At 39.6% G+C, this 21,878-nt stretch overlaps 1 protein-coding gene across 2 annotated transcripts in view; it reads right to left on the reverse strand.

Annotated features, from left to right (window-relative positions):
• The window catches only part of LOC143888332 (L10-interacting MYB domain-containing protein-like), a 39,566-nt gene that overhangs the window by 13,289 nt on the left and 4,399 nt on the right, over window positions 1-21,878 (reverse strand). Inside the window, exons 2-3 of one of the 2 annotated variants that reach the window (XM_077392713.1) lie at window positions 14,749-14,866; window positions 14,030-14,593 (exon numbers count right to left, since the gene is read on the reverse strand). In XM_077392713.1, coding sequence (XP_077248828.1) covers window positions 14,030-14,572 — 543 coding nt within the window. In that variant the 5' untranslated portion in view covers window positions 14,573-14,593; window positions 14,749-14,866. The remainder of the gene's footprint in view (window positions 1-14,029; window positions 14,594-14,748; window positions 14,867-21,878) is intronic. The other variant, XM_077392712.1, reaches the window with a different exon arrangement.

The following is a 21,878-nucleotide window of genomic DNA, read 5'->3' on the forward strand; positions in this document are numbered from 1 at the left end:
ATATATATATATATATATATATATATATATATATATATATATATAGAGAGAGAGAGAGAGAGAGAGAGAGTGTGTGTGTGTGTGTGTTTCTGCGCTCGAGCACAGATAAGCTTATCTGTGCTCGAGCACATAAACAGGGGGGACATTGGGGGGGTGATCCAAACCATTCATTTGGAAGGCCCCATCATTGATGGGTGGTCTACTAAAAATCAGCTCCATTGGATCACCATAGGGTGTCCATTTGTTGGGCCAAAAATGGACAGATACTGTTTGTCCACATATCTGCCCATTTTTTGCCCCACAAATGGACACCCTAAGGTGATCCAATGGAGCTGATTTTTTGTGGACACCCTATCCATGAAAGGGCCCATCAAATGAATGCTTTGGATTCCATCAAAAATGTGGCCCCACCCTTGTTTCTGTGCTCGAGCGCAGATATATATATATATATATATATATATATATATATATATATAGAGAGAGAGAGAGAGAGAGAGAGAGGAAAAGGATTGTGAGCTTGAGCGTTGGAACCTTATGGTGAGCTTGAGCTCTCAAACCAATGAGGCCCACATTGTTAGGAAGATCCAAAGCATTCACTAGAAAGGGCCTTACATAGATAGGGTGTGTACAAAAAATCAGCTCCATAGGATCATCCTAACCCATCCATTTGTGGAGGTCAAAATGGACAGACCACAAATCTGCCCATTTTTGCCCTCCACTTTTGGAGGGGTTAGGATGATTCAATGGAACTGATTTTTGGTGCACACCCTATCTATGATAGGGCCTTGCAAATGAATGGTTTGGATCCTCACAGAAATTGTGGGACCCATGTGATTGGTGCACTCAAGCGCACCATTTCCTATTAGAGCTTGAGCGCACGAACATATTCCTCATATATATATATATATATATATATATATATATGTATAAGGAAATGATAAATGCGCCCCTTCTCATCACTTGGGACACCCAGCTGCGTTGTACGTGGCAATCAGGTCACTTCATTCCTTCAAATGTGAAATTGTGAAGTACATCAGCCCCTTTGCAGTCATAGATACACTGGAAAGAAAGTTCAGCAGCAACATTCATGGGATCAGACTCATGCTAGAACGGAATTTCGTTTCAAAAATTCACAGTTTTGGGATCAGATCGGGTTGAAGTGGTTCAATGCTGAATCAAACTCCCTTCAGGGATCGGACTTCAGTTTAGTTTGAACAGACTTGAAGGTTTTCTAAGAACTGAACTGTTGAGTCACTTCAGACGCAGTCCCACTTCAGTTTAGTTTGAACTGAACTGCCAGTATGTTTTGATTACTTTTCAAACTAGAACAAAAGGTTGATCGCATATCTAGTGTATTGTTCAATCCAAATCAGAACAGAAGGTATTTTACCAGTTTTGATTTAGTTCAGAGCTCTGTTCCATGGATTCAGATTCGCGTGTCGGGATCCGACACAGATTCGAGGTGTCGGATACGGCAAACCCCAAAAGTAGGATTCGTGGATTCAGTAAACTTTAAATAAAAAAAATTTAAAAGTTTAAAAATTAAAATTTCAAATATATATATATAGAGGAAAATGATTGTGAGCTTGAAGCTCATATAGCTTATATGAGCTTGAAGCTCATATAGCTTATATGAGCTTGAGGGCCAAATACATGTGGGGCCACATTGTTAGGATGATCCAAAGCATTCATTTGACAGGCCCTTACATAGATAGGGTGTGTACAAAAAATCAGCTCCAATGGATCATCCTAACCCATCCAAAAGTGGATGGCAAAATGGACAGACACCGTTTGCCACAAATATGCCCATTTGGGCCCTCAAGCTCATATAAGCTATATAAGCTTCAAGCTCACAATCATTTTCCTCATATATATATATATATATATGAAAAAATTGAGAATGGAGGGTTGAGGCCTTGGAGTTTTTTTTAAGAGAGTTGAAGAAGGAAGGGGGTCGATGTTTTAAGGTCGAGGCACTAGGGTTTTTATTAAAAGAATACGGTTTGTGCTTTCATATAAAAAATGTTAAGGAAACACGTTTAAAGGAAAATTTTACAGGATTCGCATTATAAAAGAGACAATGATGGGTCGAATTCGCCCGAAAAAATATGATTCGTGCGGGACACGGCTACGACAAGAATCCGGGTGTGTCCCACGTGAATTCATGTCAAATTCGAGTGTGGAGACGTGTCGACATAGATTTGGCATGGGGGGGGCAAAGATTCGGCACAGGTGCTGAACTCGAAATTTTTCTGCAGATTATCATCCAAAACAAGCTGACTTTCACGACCTTTCAATTAATAGAATTCAGAATTTTCGACTTCAGGCTCCGTTCAATTCAATTTTGAACTATATCACCTTCTCTTGCATTTTGAACTATATCATCTTCTCACGTTTTAGTTCTGACTGAACTGAACTGAACTGAGAATTTGTTCTGTTTTTCATTACTCTAGAAAAGACAAAATAGATCTGAACACGCTTCCGAAGCTCATTGGTTCAAATTTGATTTTAGTTTGCACAAAATTGTAACTTTCTCTGGAATTTTCGAGGTTACAAACAGTCTCTGATACTGTTCAGATCAGCTCTGAAGTGATCTGGAACAGCTAGACTGGATAATGAAGAGTGATAGCAGATAATAACTCAGTTCCTAACAGATATGAACGTGAACTAGAAGCAAAGAGTTCACAATTCGAAATAGATTCAGGACGCATGAGAACCAGTCACTACTACTTTAGGTTCTGGTTTAAAGAATTCTGATAAAAATACAAGAGTGAATTATTCACGGTTTGTGGTGATTAATCTGAACAAAAGGAGACAGTCACAAGCAAGCTTCACTGGAACAGACAATAGCAGTTAGGAGCATGGATTTTTTTATTTTTTTTTTGAAAAGTGACAATATATTTATATACTGAAGTCGTTACAAGAAAGCAAGGGGACCAGGAGTCCCCCTGAATACAACATATAAACAGCATAGAACAGGTTCTTATGCCCAAAAAGCCTACAGTACCTATAAAAAAAGTTTACATATCCCCCCAATTACCAACTTCACCAACAACCGATAGTATCTTCATCCGGTAGCTCGTAAAAACCTTTCATAAATAACATTTCATGTACCCTGTTACCCTAGCAAAAATAGAGATTAACGGAGGAAAAATCCTCGAGCAGCGAAGGACCAAAGCCCCTCAAGCACGCTCAGAAAATCTCATTTAGCGTCAACTTCCTCAATAAGGGTAAAAGGTCCCATAACCATACCATCAACAGCTTCCCCTTCCATCCTTCAAGAAAAAAACAAGACACAAACAACCTACCTTCACAACCCTTCCAGAAAAAACAGAGACCTCCAAGACAAAATCATAGAAACCCCCAAAAATATTTTCACCAGAGATATAAAAGAAACCCTTTAGTTCTTAAGAGCCTTTACCTCCCCTGCTCCCCTTGGCTGGTGTCTTTCCCTTCTCCATCGCATCACGCTTCTCACTATGTTGAAGCATCTCCTTCGTCTTCTCCACGTTTTCCTCAAAACCAATTTCCAGGTTCTTGCCCATTTGCGACATTTCATCAAATTCTTCCAGAAATGCTTGCTTCTCCTTGTCCAAACTTTCCACATTCTCATACACCGAGTTCTATTCGGCCCTTCCCAGACAATTCTTAATCCTCCCGCTCAAGTCTGCATCCATGGAATCTTTTGATTGAGCAGTCTCATGATTGCTGACTACATCCTCCCAATCCTCCTTCCCTGAATCCGTCTCCATTTCCAAAGTCTTCTTTTCTTTAGCCAACGCTTTTTTGAAGTGTGGAAGCTCATGGAGAGGGATAGAGACCTCTTCCATCGTCCTCTTGCCTATAAGGGCTTTAATTTCATCTTCCTTACCCTTAGCTTCCTCTAAGAGTTTCTTCCGCTGATGTTCCAGATACGCTTAAGCGATTTCACCACGTGAGATTGATTGCTGGCGCTTCGATCGTTTGGCATGGCCATGTTTTTTGAATGACGGTGTTTCGCTAACTCCTAAGCCTTCCTACCTTTCCATTTTCCTTTTACCCGTTCAATCAAGTCTTCAATCTTCATTAGAGGAACTGCAACTTCCATCCATGTTACAAGACTCCAAAAGATCAACGAGAGTAGAGACGAGTTTCCTCTTTTTGTTTCGTATCTGCCAAAAACCCTTACCGTCCCTTTTTTATATAAGATGGGACTGACTCTTGAGTGCCTTGATAAATAACTTTTCTCGATTCCGTAACTACAGCACATGTAAGTTGCGGGATTAGTACGAAATCCTTTCATACACCTTTTTTGCGTATTTTCCTCGATATCTTGGATCGGGACGCGATGCAGTAAATCTATGGTTGAATTTTCAAGGAACCAGATGATGGTTATCTATTACCGATGAAATGACATCTCTGTCCATCCTTGGGACTCAACGATATTTACTATCTTGTTTCGTCTCCCTTCTATTTTGACTCCCCATTTTCTCCACACCCCGAGCAGGGTCATTTAATGCCCTACTCTTAATCGTTTCCGGGAGCCAACCATCTTCAGCCGCATGATGCCCTGTTTTCAGTGTCCCAACCAAAGAGGACACAACCTCCTCTGATCCTAAATCAAATTTGAAACTGGGATACAACGGTCCTTTGTCCTTTCCTTGATGTAGAGCTTTTTTATCTGCTCTGCCAACTTTTGGAGATCTCATCATTCCGTCCAATGATGTTTCCGCCCTATTAGACTCCAATTTGAATTTGAATCCAGGGTTCTTCAACGGTTCGCTCGTCTGGGCATGGATTTAAGTTTCGGTTTCAGAGCAAATACCAAAATTTTGGCCGAATTTCAGTAAAAAATCAAAGCAAATTTCATTATTGCATCGAAATTTCAGTAATTTTTGCCGAAATTTTGAAAACAAACTTCAAAAGTTACATTTTTTCGAAATTTCGGCCAAAATTACAGAAATTTTGGCTGAAATTTGGTACTCTGGCGGAATTTTCAGGTTTGGCCATTTGGGTGATTACGGTTTCGGTCCCAAACGAAATCCGAAATTTCGGTATTTCGGCCGAAATTTAAAAACATGGTTATTGTGCAAATTAGTTTGTTGTTTCCTTAAAAAAATACAGAACCCAACGAGTTTATAGCAGAACAGTTATCACCATTAACTTTAAAAAGGGAAGCTTAAAGATCCTTCATCCAAACCCTAGTTATAAATGTTGTTCCATTCCGGCCGTAATGGACTGGAATTCCGGTTCCAAGCCGGAATCCAAAACGGAACGACCATAAATTTCGTTACGGCCCGAATTCCAGTCCATTCCGGTTGGAATTCTGGTCCATTCCTGTCATTCAGTCCGGAATTCCTCATTTGTTCTGTTGTTCATGTAAAGTCATTTAAGTAAATGTCTTGACTCTTTTTATTGTCCATTTACTTAAGATTTACATGTAAATAAGGGAATACCCCCCATTTGGCTCATTTAGTTGATTCTTATATCTTTTTAACAATTTCAGAATTTTTTGGGATTTTTTTCATATTTTTAACTATTTTTTTCACACCGAAAAGTTTCGAACAAAATTCGGACAAAATGACCAGAATGACGGAAACATTTCGTCCCGGTGACCAAAACAAAATGGTCACCAGAACGATATTTACAACTAAGATCCAAACAAAAATTCAATCGCAACTAACGTCATTGACGTCATTGAGTAAGGTGGCTGTGGATGAGTCCCTCCACTAATCAAGGACTCATGACGTCATGAAATAAAACTCATATTACATAGAATCTCCCTACTACAAGAAAACGAGGACTCTTCAAGGCCACTAGGACTCCTAACCCATCATGGAAAGAACTTAAGTGATTAATTATAAATGACTTAAATGCTCATATCACATAATATTTTCATAATAAACATTTAGGCCTCATTTTAAACACCTGCAACTAAAAGACATAGAAAATGCCAAAAGACACTTAAAATTAGAACATGGCCCTAGGATGGTCTGCATCACTTATATATCGGTGCAAACATGGGGTTTGCCAGGTTTTCCAGAGAATTTTTCGCAGCTTGATAGGTCAAACCTTCAACTAAAGTGGCACTACCAGTCCAAAAGGTCAGATTAAGCGTTCAAAAACTTAGTCAAATCGTATAAGGGTTTTCTCTTACAAGTTAGCTTTTACAATCAACATAATTCTTATTAAACATTATTTGCAATAACAATTCACATCAACGATAGCAAATATATAAATATGAGCATCAAAGTTTATGAGGTCATTACCAATAAAAAAAAAAGTTTACGAGGTCTAGTTACAATCTGAAAATAAAGAAATGGTAACACTTCGGCCCAACAAGTCACCTATCTAAGGAGAAGTAATATTGAGAATAAAGCAGGTGACAAGAGTAACAGGTCAAGGGGGTGTCACGAGTCAAAATCAGGTCTAAGGATGCAAGAAATATAAATAAATCAGATCTCACCCAGTGGGGAGCACATCAGCCTCAAATCTCATATGTAGAAGGCCCAATAGGAGAGATGGAGAAGCCAGGAAGGTCCGATCAGTCCAAGTCAGCAGCAGCCCGCCATATATCATGTTCGGAGTGAGGAAATGTGGTGGAAGTCTTCACGTGCGCACCACGGGAAGCAAGCTCACTAATATGAAGGGTAAAACTGCAGCCAAAAGTGAGGTAAGATGAGAAAGATCCATGAAATAACCCCATGGCCAGCAAGGTGGTCTTCAAAGAGAAAAGATGCAAAACATATACAAGGAAATGGTGAAGAATGAGATGGAGGGACCGTAACCAACAAGGCTACCAGTCAAAAGAAGAGGAAGAGAGGGATTCAAAAAGGCAAGGACAAGCGTAGGGATGGCTGCTGACTGTGCACACCTATGTGTTGCAGGCCGACAGACTCTTGGACTGCAGAAATTGCAGGGAAAACAGCAAGGGGTGGAGGGGAAGATAGAGAAACAAAGAAAGAAGAAAAATAGAAGAGAAGAGGAGAAAGGAGAGGAGAAGAGATGGAAGGGAAAAAAGAAGAGGTGACTGTTGCAGTCGACTACACATAGTCAAACAACTGGTAAGGGTTGGCAAGCCATGGGGTAGGGTGTAGGAGGGAGGAGAAAAAAGAAGAGAAAAGAGAGAGGATAGAGAGAAAAAAGAAAGCAGAAGAGAGAAGAGAAAGAAAAGGAGAAGGAGAAGAAGTAGACGAGGAAGGAAGAAAAGGGGAGCAACTCACATGCACAAGGGGGGAGAGGAGAAAGTTATCCACTTGTGGCAAAAGGTGGAGAAATTCTCCAATATGTAACCTTGGTTGTGTGTGTGTTTTTTGCGGTGGGGGCGGTGGTTTGTGTGTGTGTAGTGGGGTTGTGGGGGGCGGGGGAGAGGGGGGGAGGGGGGGGGCACTTCACGAAAATCCAAAAGTAGGGTTTCTCTTCACCCTGGGCCTCCTTAAATAGGTTTTTAAGTATTAGGTGAGTGGGCCCAACCTATTGGCCAATAAGATATAAGCTTCACTTAAGTCATTAAGTCAATAGCATGTGATAAGTGATAGATGGGCCATGGTCAAAGATATAAGTGCGAGACAATGGAAAGTTGATGTGGCCCTAGGTGATGCGGGCAACCCCCACATATAGGCTCCCAAAATAGAAACTGACCAGAAAAGTAAAGTGACCAAAATAGAAAGTGGTCAAAATAGAAGCTAGCCTAGAAATGGAAACTATCCTAAATAGAAGATGCTTATCAAAGTTGGATCACATCAGTTCTCCCCGGGTGGGAAGAACTTGACTCCGTCGAGCAGACATCCGTAATGTGCTACAGTAAATCCTTCCGGAGTCGGTGAAACACAGCCTCATCTATCCATGTGTAGTGGATCAATGACCGATCTCGCCAATAAACAAAGTACCATTGATGTGGTCAGCGACGAGTATCAGATGTCCTGATGTCCACAATATCATTAAATCGAGCCTTTGTAGACAAGCTCGCTATAATGTGGCAATATCATCTGGCTCTGGCGGGTCTCCATTAAATGATACAGGTATGCAACATTAAAGACGGAGAAGCCGTGACATCCTCAGGGAGTTCCAAAAGATTAGTGTTAGGACCCAATCGTTTGAGGATCTGATAGGGTCCAAACTTCCACCGCTTCAACTTTCCGTATGCACCAACTAGGAATTCCACTCATCGAAAATAAGCCATTGGCCCATCGCCAAATCCCACATGCCAAAAGTCCGGTCCCTCTAGTGCTGATCTGCAGTTTGTACTTCTTGTTGCTTATGCGCAGCCACTCCAATACCTCATGTTGTACCACTTTGATGTGACGGACAAGATCCTCATCCTCAGCACTACACCATTCGGGATAACATGAAAGGGGTACAGTCCAACAGATGGGAATGGAGAATCCATAGATGATCGTGGATCTATTGAAGGAACTACTATAAGCAAATTCTGTTTGAGGAAGAAAAAAATCTCATAGATGAGGTCTCTCACCAGCTAAACATCTCAGTAAATTCCTTAAGTTGCGATTGACCACCTTCGTTTGCCCATTTGTCTTGGGGTAATAAGTGCTACTAAAATGAAGTGTAATCCCCATTTTTCTTCATAGATTTCTCTAGAAATGACCTAGGAACCTAGTGTCTCGATCATAAGTAAATGACATATGGACTCCGAGTAGACGTACGACCTCTCTAACAATAACTCTGATATGTGAGATGCAACATTTGACGTTCTCTGACGTGGAATGAAGTGGGACATTTTAGCAGCCATGGCATCATGATGCCTGCAGGCTCTGTCAGAAACATCAGCCACCACCACAGCCCTTGCCAACATGGATTCTAGCTTACATTTCAAAGTTGTTTGAAGTGAAGTTTATATGGATGAGAGGCTGTCCCCCATGCATCAGGGTGAATCTTGATTCATTTCCATCAGCTCTTCTAACTTATCTTCCTGCTTGCTAATGGAAAGATCGTCATTCGTCAGAAGCAGGTGACTTGATACTTGTTGATAATTCCTTGATTAGGAATCAACAGAAGCCATGGCCTCAGAATGCCTGCAGGCTCTGTCAGAAACACCAGAAACTAATGCCTTCTAGAAAGTCTTTATATTTCATTTAGTCAAAGAAGGCCCACATAACAGGAAACTTATGCAAGTGCTAAAAGGAATTTCGGAGTTCCCAAGCACGTACTAAAAAGATGGTCTACATAACAGTCTCAAAGAGTCTACATAACAATCTGATGCACCAGTTGCCACCTATTTAGTTCTTAAATTACTACTACAGATTCGGCTGCATGCACAGTATGAGGCAACCTAGTTCTTCAACTGAGAGATCACTAGAAAGGAGGATCATATGAAGTTAATCTCAAGAGATTGTCTCACAAATGATGTAAAGAACACCAATATCCTGTTAGCACCTTGTATCAAAAATTGATACGAATTGTTTGCCTGATTGGATGGCATTTCACGGAGACAGTCATATAGATGAAATGGTTATAGTTATAGAACAATACAATTCATTAAAACATTGTTTTTGGAACTTCTCTCAACCTTGTTGCTTTGGATTCCTTTCGAAATCAATTGACTTTGAAACCTTGACAATGAAGAGAATTATGAACCCAGATAAAGAATGTTGCTACTTCAAGTTTTCTGAACTCCAAGGGGCCGTTTGGATACACGGATTTTAGAAGCTTGGATTTCCTCAAAATCATGGATGGGAAACAAGAGAAGAAGGAGACCATCCGTTTCGCTTCTCTTTAGAATCCTGGATTTTAAGTAAGAAATCCAAGTTTTAGAAATCTCTCCCCCATCCTCAGATTTCTAAAACCTGGAAACATGGGATGATCTCCTACTCTCTTGCTGACGGAAAGAAGGGCGAGAGAAATCAGAAAACGACAGACGGTCTCCTTCTTTCTCTCCCATACAGGATTTTGAGGAAATCCAAGATTCTAAATCGCTTATCCAAACGGCCCCTAAATGTTTGTAAGGATCTAGATTATACATAATTGATTTTTTTCCATATGCCTTCTATAGAAAACAAATCACAAACTTTAGCAGCTGATATAATTTTCCATAAACAGATCGACAGAGATTTCTTGATTGAAATACATATATGATTTTTTTCCATACGCCTTCTACATAAAACATATTGTTGAGAGTGGTCGTACTATACACCTCTCTTAAGGAGGGGTATTTATGTCTTTCCATGTACCCACACACATATATACATATATATTATTTTAGTGTGTGAGGTGATCTCTCTCTCTCTCTCTCTCTCTCTCTCTCTCTCTCTCTCTCTCTCTCTCTCTCCAATGTAGAAATGAACATGGTATCAGAGTAAGGTTGAAGATCTGAGTGCTCCATCCTTGAAAGAAACCCTAACCCTAAAACTTATTGTCGCTCCCTCCTTCCTAACCCTAACTATTGCCGAAACCCTAAAACTAACCCTAATCAGTGCCGCCCCTTCAATCCGCCCCCTACGTTCCTCCTACCAGTTGCCGCACCACCCAAATTCCTTTGTTTCTGCATCTAAACCGCCCTAAACAATATTCGCACTCCAACCTATCTTGTTTCGCATCTTCACACCCTCCAAACCTAACCCTAACCCTAAGCTATCCTAATCATGATCTAAATACTCATCCCATTTCCTTTTGATGATTTAATGCTATCGTTGGTGTACGTATCTGCCGGCGTTGCTTCTTTCTCTCCAAGGCCAATGTGTTAATGTGCTTGTTGTGGACTGTTGTTTGTCTATTTATCGTCTCATGGTGCTTGTTTGTGAACTGTTGGTGATTTGTTTGATGAGCTGCATCGATGAGTTGTTTGTGATCTCGCCTGTGGTTGTTGACGCTTGTAGGTTTGTGATCGCTCGATGTATTTTGACTAGAGGTTGTTGATCTGTTGAAAGAACACATGTTTGTAGCCATAGTTGTCTTTGAGTTCGAATGATGGTGTTGGATTTGAGTTGGAGTTGTGTTGTTTGATTGACTGGGTGACTCAGTGGATTATTGTTGTTTGTTATTGTTGCTGCCGATTATTGCAGTTCCTTTCTGTTGCGATTGCTTGTACGTATTCATAATGACTGCGCCTCCCACGTCGTCTACTGTTCCGGGACTTTTCCCTGTAGCTTCTATGACTTCTATCAAACTTAATTGATCAAACTACCCTGCATTGAGTCAATCTATTAAGCTTTATCTTCGTGGTCAGGGTAAGTTGAGTTATATCACTTCGGATCCACCATCACCTAAGGACTCCACCTATAACAACTGGAGCCAGGAGGATGCTCTTCTTCAGTCACTGTTATGCCAGAGTATGGATCCCACGATTGCTGGTCATATGTTGTTCCTAGGGTCATCACGAGCCGTCAGGTTACGTGCAGAGACACTCTACTCAGGAACCAACAATCTTACGACGATTTGTGATGTTTATTCAGACCTTCTCAGACTGTAAGTGGGTGTTCACAGTTAAATATCTACCAGACAGAACAGTAGAAAGACTTAAGGCTCGATTGGTTGCAAAGGGGTACGCTCAGACTTACGGCATTGATTACACGGAAACCTTTTCTCCCGTAGCTAAAATTCCTCCAGTACAAGTTTTGATATCCCTTGCAGTCAACATGCCATGGCCTCTCTATCAGCTAGATGTCAATAATGCCTTCTTGCATGGTGATCCACAGGAAGAGGTATACATCGAGCAACCTCCTAGGTATGTTGCTCGGGGGGAGATGAAGCATATTGTCTGTAAGTTACAGAAGACAATATATGGCCTTAAGCAGTCTCCTCGTGCCTGGTTTGGAAGATTCAGTGAGCCAGTGATACGATTTGGAATGAAACAGTGTGTCGTAGATCATTCAGTGTTCAGCTGTCAGGGTAAAGATGGTAGGATCCTCCTTATTGTTTATGTAGATGTTATCATCATTACAGGGAGTGACAGTGCAGGTATACAGAGTCTGAAGGATTTTCTTCAGAAAGAATTCTGTACCAAAGATCTTGGTCGTCTTAAATACTTTCTAGTGATAGAGGTAGCATATTCACGTGGGGGGGCTATCTTTATCACAAAGAAAGTATGCACTTGATATATTGGAGGAGACTGGTCTTTTGGGAGCAAAGCCAGTTGAGACACCTATGGACCCAAATACCAAGCTTTCCCCTGATCAGGGAGAGTTACTAGAGGATCCAGGCAAATACAGACACTTAGTTGGAAAGTTGATCTACCTCACTGTTACACATCCAGATATTTCTTATGCAGTCGGTGTGGTTAGTCAGTATATGAGTGCACCACGGACATCTCACTGGTCAGCAGTCATCCAGATAGTGAAATACCTGAAGAAAGCCCCTGGTAAAGGACTCCTCTTCAGAAAACATAGTCACATGAGAATCGAGGGATGCTGACTGGGCAGGGTCTCCTGCAGACAGGAGATCTACAAATGGCTATTGCACTTTTGTTGGGGGCAACTTGGTGTCGTGGAAGAGCAAGAAAGAATAGGTTGTATCGAGATCAAGTGCAGATGCAGAGTATAGAGCCATGGCCTATACAGGCTGTGAGTTGATCAGGTTGAGGTCATTTATGTCAGAGATTGGATTACCCTATTTGTCACCTGCTTCGCTCCACTATGGCAATAAGTCCACCATTCATTTAGCCATGAATCCAGTGTTTCATGAGATGACAAAACACATAAAGGAGGATTGTCACTTTATCCGCCATAGGATTCAAAAGGGGGAGATTAGCACAGTGTTCACAAGATCAAACGACCAAATAGCAGACATGTTTATAAAACCTCTGAGCAGGGCTAGATTGAGTGATTTATGTACTAAGCTGGGAATGTATGACATATACAGTCTAGCTTGAGGGGGAGTGTTGAGAGTGGTCGTACTATACACCTCTTAAGGAGGGGTATTTATGTCTTTCCATGTACCCACCATGGTGTTAAATTTCGACCGAAATTTAGGATTTCAGTGGGGACCGAAACCGAAATTTTCCAAAATTTCATTTTTCGCCATTTATCAAATTTCGGACCGAAATTTCGGATTTCGGTCTGAAATTTCGAAAATTCAGTCGGAATTTCGAACCAAATTACCAAATTTCGGATTTCGCCGAAATTTCGGTTTTCGGTGGGGTCCGAAACGGTTACCGAAACCGAAATTTTAAACCATGGTACCCACACACATATATACATATATATTATTTTAGTGTGAGGTGATCTCACGCAGACTTTCTCCATCTATTCTCTCTCTCTCTCTCTCTCTCTCTCTCTCTCTCTCTCTCTCTCTCTCTCTCTCTCTCTCCAATGTAGAAATGAACACATCATAAACTTTATTTGCTGATCTTATTTTCAATAAACAAAGACTGGCAGGGATTTTTGAATGAAGTACAGTGATTTCAATTAAGTTAAACTCTTTGGTTGTAGCAGAGGTAAGATTGCTTCTTCTTTTTTTGTGTGTCATGCTCTGGTCCTAAATTGCTGTATCCTAATAAAGATTTCAAGCTCAAAGTGTGCGCCTTGCTGTGGTTGAATCTGAGGTAATGTGCCCTGGTTGAGATGGTAATGAATTGCCTGGAAGGAATTCTTCTTGACTATGAAAGAGAAATAACTGATAACCTTTTAACTTCAGTTAATTTAAGATAAAGGCCGATATTTAGTTTTGGGTTGTGATTTTGGAACCATTAATAGGCGCATAGACTCATTCTTTTTGGTGACTCGAGAAAGGATCATAGGATTTCTGCTTTTAACTCTGCTTGATCATTGGTGAACCATACAGAGTAATGCATGTTGTCATGCTAACTTACAAAATCTAAAAATGGTGGATTAATTGATGCAGTCGAGACAAACTACAACCAATTAAATTTAGTAATTATGAATAATAGCTAGGTAGATCAATATGCTAAGCAATATTCTGGTTTGAGTGACAATTATGTATGCAAGGACTTACTTTATCTAATATTGGTGATAAAAGTAGAAATAGCCCCTTATTATTTGGGTAATTAAGTAAAGTCAATAATTACAGGAAAAGAAGTATTGCAATCAATTGTATGAATTTACTCCGAATGCATGAGCTGGCAAAAGATCAGGATTACCATTTCTGAATGACCGGATAAGTAGACCTTACGAATCTTGGCTTTCAAGTTGTAAACATCCCTCGGTGTTGCTAAAAGATCGGGATTATCATTTCTAAGCGCAGTAATTATTTGACGTGGTTGTACACCGGCATTAATCATCTCTTTAATTCTTAAGACGTCTTCACCTGAAAAACGACGACTATATGGATGTGCAGAGATGTCCTTTGAAGCTTCGTGATTGTGTTCTCCATTATTTACCATGAGTATCCATGAACCATCAGTCATCCTTCTCCCTTCAATTTCAAAGGGACAACCTATAACACGAGAGCATGTTGCCCTTTGACTATCAAAGGTCTCAAGTCTCTTCCGATATTTACCTCCTCTATCACAACCAAGGATAACATTATAGTTCTTTTTTGACTTTGCAATAGTTACTATATATCCCTGGGTCTTGGAAAAACTGCGGACATGCTCAAGAAGAGCTTCTCGACTTTTAAAGTACCTCGTAGGCGGTGGAATCATTTTCTGGTTCTCAAAAGGTTTTTGAATTTGACTATCCATCACAAATGGTGGAATATGTACCTATGCACAAAGTTATGACAGGTTAGAATGTGTTTCTGCAAATAAAATTAGGAAAATTGGACATGGCATTTTTAATTGCATATGAACAGTAAGTTAAAGGCAAAAATTCATTTGAATCAAACATGCATATAGATTGTGGCAAGAGAAGGTGTTACCGAAATCCTGTCATGCACTCATGCTCACTTCTTTGATGCACAATAAAGTACCATGAACATTCAAAAAGGAAAAGAGGAAAAAACAGCTGGCTTTTTAACTAAGGTCATGGAGTTTTACCTGTTACAGTAAAGCCCAAATAAGTTGTTAGAATGTTTTATTTGCCTAGTGAACAAACACTAAAAATGATAACAAAGATAAATAAAGATCACAGCAGAGTAATTTCTTCTCCAGACAAGACAATAGATTACCATGGTTTTAAATTTCCATGAAACTGACACGAAAGGATTGAAATGTTTCCGTTTCTATCCCCACCGAAACTGAAACCGAAACGATTGAAATGCATATACCAAAATCGTAAGCGTTATAGTGGTATACTATGCTAGTATGTATTACAGAATTATATTTATATGATTTCATGCAAAATATGGTGTATGTATTATGTATAAAATATATGAATCACATGTGAAATTTGGTATGTACTAAATTATCAGGCATGTGCGACAGTGCATGTCACTAGGTGTTCGGTATTTTTAAACCATTATGGATTGTTGTCTTTCCTAAGTGATGGTTTCTAATTCAGTATTTTTGCTTAATCTAGCATCTCCTGAAGTTTCATTTTTAAATTCTATTAGTTGCATATGTTTCCTTGATTTTATTGGATTTCCGCTGAAATTTCCGAACAAAACCGAAACATTTCCAGGTTAAACGTTTCCATTTCCCTGGCAACTGAAATCAAACAGATATTTAAAACCTTGAAGATTACTATCATGACTGTTTAAAATAAAATAAATTCTTTAATCCACTGAAATTTCCAACTGAAAGCAGAAAGATTCTGTTTCCGTGGCGACCGTAACCGATATTTAAAACCTTGCAGATTACTACAATGACTGTTTAAAATAAGGGATTTTCTAAGGACCATCGCAGAAAGCATTTCGTGGGCCGGATGTTGCATGAGAGAGCAGCCACCTCAAATGAATTAAATGAATAAGACAAAATCTGTTGAAAAGTGAGCCTATGTGGCTGCTCTCATGAAACAGCCGGGCCTTGAAACGCCATCTGTGATGGTCCCTAGCAAATCCCTTAGACAAATAAATTCTTTTTTACAATACATGTATCAAAATCGGATTCTGGAACCTAAATCTGCCGCTCCCACGAGTAAAAATTCTTATAAAAGCTGTCCAGTTAATTCTACCGACTTTTATATATAATTTACAAAAAATATCAGCTTTGTTTGATGATAAACAGAAAAAAGAAACAAGTAACTTCGTGTAGAGCTAGGATGGTAATTAAAAAAAAGGAGCAGCTCATGAAATGGACATGTGCAAACTGCAAACTCATACATAAAATGGCCTTGACACATAACACCGGTGCAGCTTTAATATAGCTTTCCTAGAAATGGGTGGTGGAGATTTGTGTTTTCATAGTTGAAACTTTGAACTGCAGTTCGACATTTCCAATACTAAATCAAGAAGAGCGGACAACTTCTGCACTAGACGCATGGAAGCCTTACGGGTCTACTAAGTCGAATGGATAGACAATCTTTTAATCCTTTAAAAGTTAAAATATAGAAATTGATCGAAAGTATAGTGGTGGGAAAGATCCCTCATGATCATGGTTTTAAATTCCCTGAAATTTCTCCGAAACGACCGAAATGTTTCCATTTTCATCCCCACACGAAACAAAATCTACATGATTTCCTTTCACATCATTATTTCCCTTAAATTTTGACCGAAATTCGACTAAAATTCGACCAAAATTTCTGAAATTCGACCAAAATTGTCAGAACAACAAAATAAATGGGAAGATGTCACTATTTACATTTCATTTCATTGATGTAGATAATGATGTTTGGTAGGAAACATCATTGAACTGCACAACAAAGTAATCGTATCTTATGCATGGGATGTCATATTGGCATAGGACCAATAATACCTTGTCACTCTATGTGGTATTGACATAGACTTGGGGTCCGTAGAGGGGAAAATAGGTCATTGTCCCATCTTCTACTTCATTACATTGTACTTCTTTATTGACTTTACTGTTCTAGACAAATGAGACAATACATGTCACTAGGTGTTCGATGTGATTAGGCCATCATTGATGGTTTAGTTGCATATGTGATGGCTTCTAATTATGTATTGTGCTTATTCTAGCATTTCCTAAAGTTTCATATTAAAATTTCACCATTTGCAAAAGTTTTTTAGAAGATTAAAAAATTTCATCATTTTCATATGTTTCCAACAAAATTTCCAAGATTCCCACCGAAATTTCCAAGGAAACCAAAATGTTTCCATTTCCATGCCGACCAAAACCGGAACCGAAACTGAAATTTAAAACCTTGCTCATGATGCATGTTTGGTATGTGATTTAGGGTGTAAAGTGTGGTTTAGATGATTTTGTAGCTTTTTTGTGTAAGCTATGATATTTATCTTCCTTGGAGGGGAGTTGCAGGCTAAGCCCTTAGGCCCCCCTCACAAGTCATACATGAACTTCACATAACAGTTCACGACGCAAAAGAAATTGAGATTCGATAAATGAGTAACTTGAAAAGAAAAGAGAACATTAGATGCTCAAAAAGTACGAGATTTTGGATGTTCTGAGCTTGGAAATCGGACCCTGCCACAAACATGTGTTCCAACCCAAGGTTACCTGGAACATGGTTCGTTCCGGTACGCGGTACTGGAACGGGTACAGGGTACGATGGTAGCCCGATACGTGGTACGATGAAGGTAGGCTAAGTTGGTTCGATATTTCAGCTCGCGGGTCAATTTGGAGCGCAAATCTGGGTTGCTCGGGTACTCTCTATATATAATTTCATATATTTTTACAAGAATATCATTCCATAGTCCATACTATGTACAATTATTAATAAACAAAACCAAAAGCCTCATATATGCCATTCATATATACAGATATATATATATATATATATATATATATATATATATATATATATATATGAGAAAACGATTTCAACACACAAATGTAGATAAATTATCTACACACTAGCTTAAAATACAGTGGAGGGAATATTGTTTGGGTGATCCAAACCATTCATTTGATTGGCCCTCACATAGATAGGGTGTCCACAAAAAATCAGCTCCAAAGGATCATCCCAACCCTACGATTTGTGGAGGTAAAATGGACGTGTATAAGCCTTCACAAATCTGTCCATTTTTTGCCTCCACAGTTTGAAGGGTTAGGATGATCCTATGAAGCTGATTTTTTTGGCACACCCTATCTATGTGAGGGCCCATCAAATGAATGCTTTGGATCACCCAAACAATGTGGGCAAAACAATGTAGGCCCCCACTGTATTTTAAGCTAGTGTGTAGATAACTTATCTACACTTGTGTGTAGAAACCGTTTTCTCTCTCTCTCTCTGTATATATATATATTCTGAATGAAAATTTCAGTTCCAATCCATAATATATAAAATTTGAAGATCTCCAAATATCACTAAATTAAGTACCAACATATCAGAAAATAACTATCCAGTTCTGAAATAAAAATATAAAAACATGAATAAACTAATAAACTATTAAGCAACTCTCTTTTCCTAGTCCACCGAAGTGTTCCCTCTCTCTTTGCATCCCTCTATTTCCTGCGGGTCGCCCGGATCGCCATGTTTTTGCGATCCGGGTCGCAAATGACCCACGTTCATGGTCGGGGACCTCGGATCGCGCGTCGGATGGTGAGAGGGTGATCCCGGTAACATTTTTCCAACCAAGGTTTTAAATTTTGGTTTCGTTTCGGACTCGGCCGAAACCGAAATTTCAGCCAAAATGGGCCGAAATTTAGTAAACAAATTAAAAAACAGCATTTTAACCAAAATTTCGAAAATTTCAGTTTCGAAAGATTTCAATTTCGGTCTTGACCAACTCAACTCAACTCAACTCAACAGAGCCTTTGTCCCAAACTAGTTGGGGTCTGCTAAATGAATCCTTTAGAAAAATTTCATGAAGAAGGTGAAAGGAATCTATCCGGCTCTAATCCTGGCTGTAGTTGTGTTCTTCTACATGGATCATTTTCTTCCATTCTATCCCATCCAAGGTCATGTTCTTTGTTATGTTCCTAGCTATCAAGTCTTTCCTCACTATTTCTACCCAAGTTGCTTTCGGTTTGCCCCTACGTCTTTTTACTCCATCAATTTGGCACGAGTCGCCTCTTCTCACCGGAGCATCCAAAGGCCTACGTTGGATATGTCCAAACCATCTTAAGCGGTGCTCTCTCATCTTCTCCTCAATTGGTGCCACCCCCACCTTTTTACGAATGTCTTCATTTTTAATTCTATATAACCTTGTGTGGCCGCACATCCATCTAAGCATTCGCATCTCCGCTACACTCATCTTATGCACATGCTGCTTCTTGGTGGCCCAACATTCTGAGCCGTTCAACATGGCTGGCCTCACAACTGTCTTATAAAACTTTCCCTTCAACTTGGTAGGGATTTTACGGTCGCACAGAACTCCTAAGGCAAGCTTCCACTTCAACCAACTTGCTCTTATTCTATGGTTAACATCCCTTCAATCTCTCCCTCCTTTTGTAGAATTGAACCAAGATAGAGAAAGATATCCCTCTTAGGTACCTCCTGTCCAGTCATATTTACTACATCCTCATCCCGCCTCCTTACATTACTAAAGTTGCAATCCATATATTATGTCTTAGTCCTACTTAGTCAAAAACCTTTGGATTCCAAAGTAGTTCTCCATAGCTCTAACTTAGCATTTACTCCTGCTTTGGTTTCGTCGATTAATACTATGTCATCTGCAAATAGCATACACCACGGCACCTCATCCTTGACCGAAATAAGAAATTTCAGATTTCGGTTGAAATTCAAAACCATGCTTCCAACTACTCCGCTCTCAACCCTTAATCCGTTGAAAACTAAATTGTACTCTGTCTACCGCTACAGTCATGTTCCTGGCTTTTAAGGTTCTTAGAATGACCATCATCTTTCCGAACTCTTTTTTTTAATGGTAGTTGATTTTATTAAAAACAAGATCGAGATTGTCGATTTACAGAGAAAAAGAAAAATGAAAAGCAACAAGAAGATCCATCGCCTTAGAAACCCCCTCTCTTGCGAGACGGTCGGCGACATCATTGGCCAATCCACGAACATGATGAAAGACCATCCCCGAAGCTCTAGATCGATCTCTAATCTCATCAGAGAATATGCCGAACCTCCAAGGGTGCTTAGAAGACCCCTTAAGGCAAACGAATAACATTAAGGGAGTCCCCTTAACTACAACCTTATCCAACAACTCAGGGGCTAAAAGAATTAACCCTTGATGTACCGCCCGAACCTCCGATGCATCCGCGACTCCAATAGGACCCGCAAACGCCTGTTGGGAAAAATTAATTGTAATATGTTTTCCTCCCATTCCAGCCTCTTGTTCAAAGCTAGGACTCTTGCATAGATAGTTTTAACTGATGATTATAATCTTTATGCGCCGCCAAATCTTGTTTTCTCTTTTATTTCTCATTTCAAAGTTGTCATTTATTGCTAATCAGATAGTTAATTTGGTGCATCGTGAAGCTATTTTTATTTGTGGTTACCAGTAGTAATTAAATTAGTAAAAATCTATTGTAGTATTTGTGCTTACTATTGATGGAGAATCTATTATAGAGATCTAAGCATATGATTTCTACTCATATAAAATTATTAACATGTCTACTGAAATATTGTATGAATAAGTTAGGTTGCTTTTCTAGATTTTCTAAAGAAAAAAATGGCAATATCTTATTTTCTCTAACTGCTTCCTCATGTACTTTTATCTATTACTAATTGCTTCTCAGATCCCTCTCTCTAAAACTATTGTTTGGAGACTCACATCAGGGGCACTAGAATTTAATGTTAATGTTTTAAGGTGAACTGTCAATCTTAGATATGTTCTCATATATGCACGAGGTAGCTGGGAACATCTTCTCTACAAAAACTACAATGCATAGTCTTTTTGGACATCCGCCAAAGGACAAAGAGGAGGTTAAGGAGAAAAATGAGAATCAGGGAAAGGAAAGGGACGGGTCTTTGGACCCTAGTACCTAGAGAGCTCCCCCTCCTCTCACTGTTGTATATATTTTTTGGGTAGGTTTTTTGATATCTTGACTTTTTTCTAATACTATTTCTGTGAAGAATCCTTAATGGATGTCGAAGAATGTCTAGTCTTTTTGGAAGCAGAAGTCCCTGGTTGGTAGTTTGTGGTGGAGGTGCAGTTTTGAAAGAATTCTTTGTCTAAGGATTCTTTAAAAGTTGGAGATGTTGTAGTGGCAGGGCCCTGGCATTTTTTTCTTCAACAAAAATGCTAATTGGAAGATAGCAAAAGCACATCAAAGCGGGCTTGAGAAATCAGATTCCTCGCCGTTTGGGATGTATATTCTTCTTTGTTCCGAAGAGCAAGACGAATGTATGAAATGAAGTAATTGCTCGACTTTGTTGAGCCTATTATTTTCTTACCTAGGCTGAAGGGTGCCTATTGGTAATTTCATTTGAAATGGAAGAGATTGAAAGAAGTTGGGTCATCTGGGATGGGTCCAGGATGGAAACTATTGAGATGGAGAAGCTTTCAAGACCCCTGGTGAGGATCGAAAAGGAGTTGTTTGGATCTTTTGTCTAAAGGATCAGGCCAAAGGGAACGAATTATTCTATCATCTGAGAGGTGCTTGAGGAACCTCGGCTCTTTGCTACTCGTGATCTGTATTACCCTGGACTAGATAGTCTATGGTTGAATTGAAGGTTTGAGGTTTAACTCTGGAGAAGTAGCATTGGTTTCTATTAGAGAATAAAATCAAATCGTAGATTGATTGGGGTGGATTTTAGATTGATTGGGTTGGATTTTAGATTAAGGAAGAAGGCTAGATTAAGTAACAAGCTTAGATTAGGATTATCTCCCCAAATCATGTCATATCTCTTTCTATGTTTATCTTCTTGAGTGTTCTTTATATAAACACTCATTGGGCTTGATTGTCATGCATCCAAGAATAATAGAAAATCTTCTCTTCAAAATTTAACATGGTATTAGAGCCAACGACCTTGGCTTGACCTCTCCACAAGTGCTTCCTTTCTCATGCGGACGGCCGATCGGCCGTCCGTCCGGACCAACATTGATCCCCTTAGCCTAGATCTTGC

Source organism: Tasmannia lanceolata, unplaced genomic scaffold (assembly GCF_043159265.1).
Source record: "Tasmannia lanceolata isolate RefF3 unplaced genomic scaffold, GAP_Taslan_0.1 ptg000012l, whole genome shotgun sequence".
NCBI lineage: Eukaryota > Viridiplantae > Streptophyta > Magnoliopsida > Canellales > Winteraceae > Tasmannia > Tasmannia lanceolata.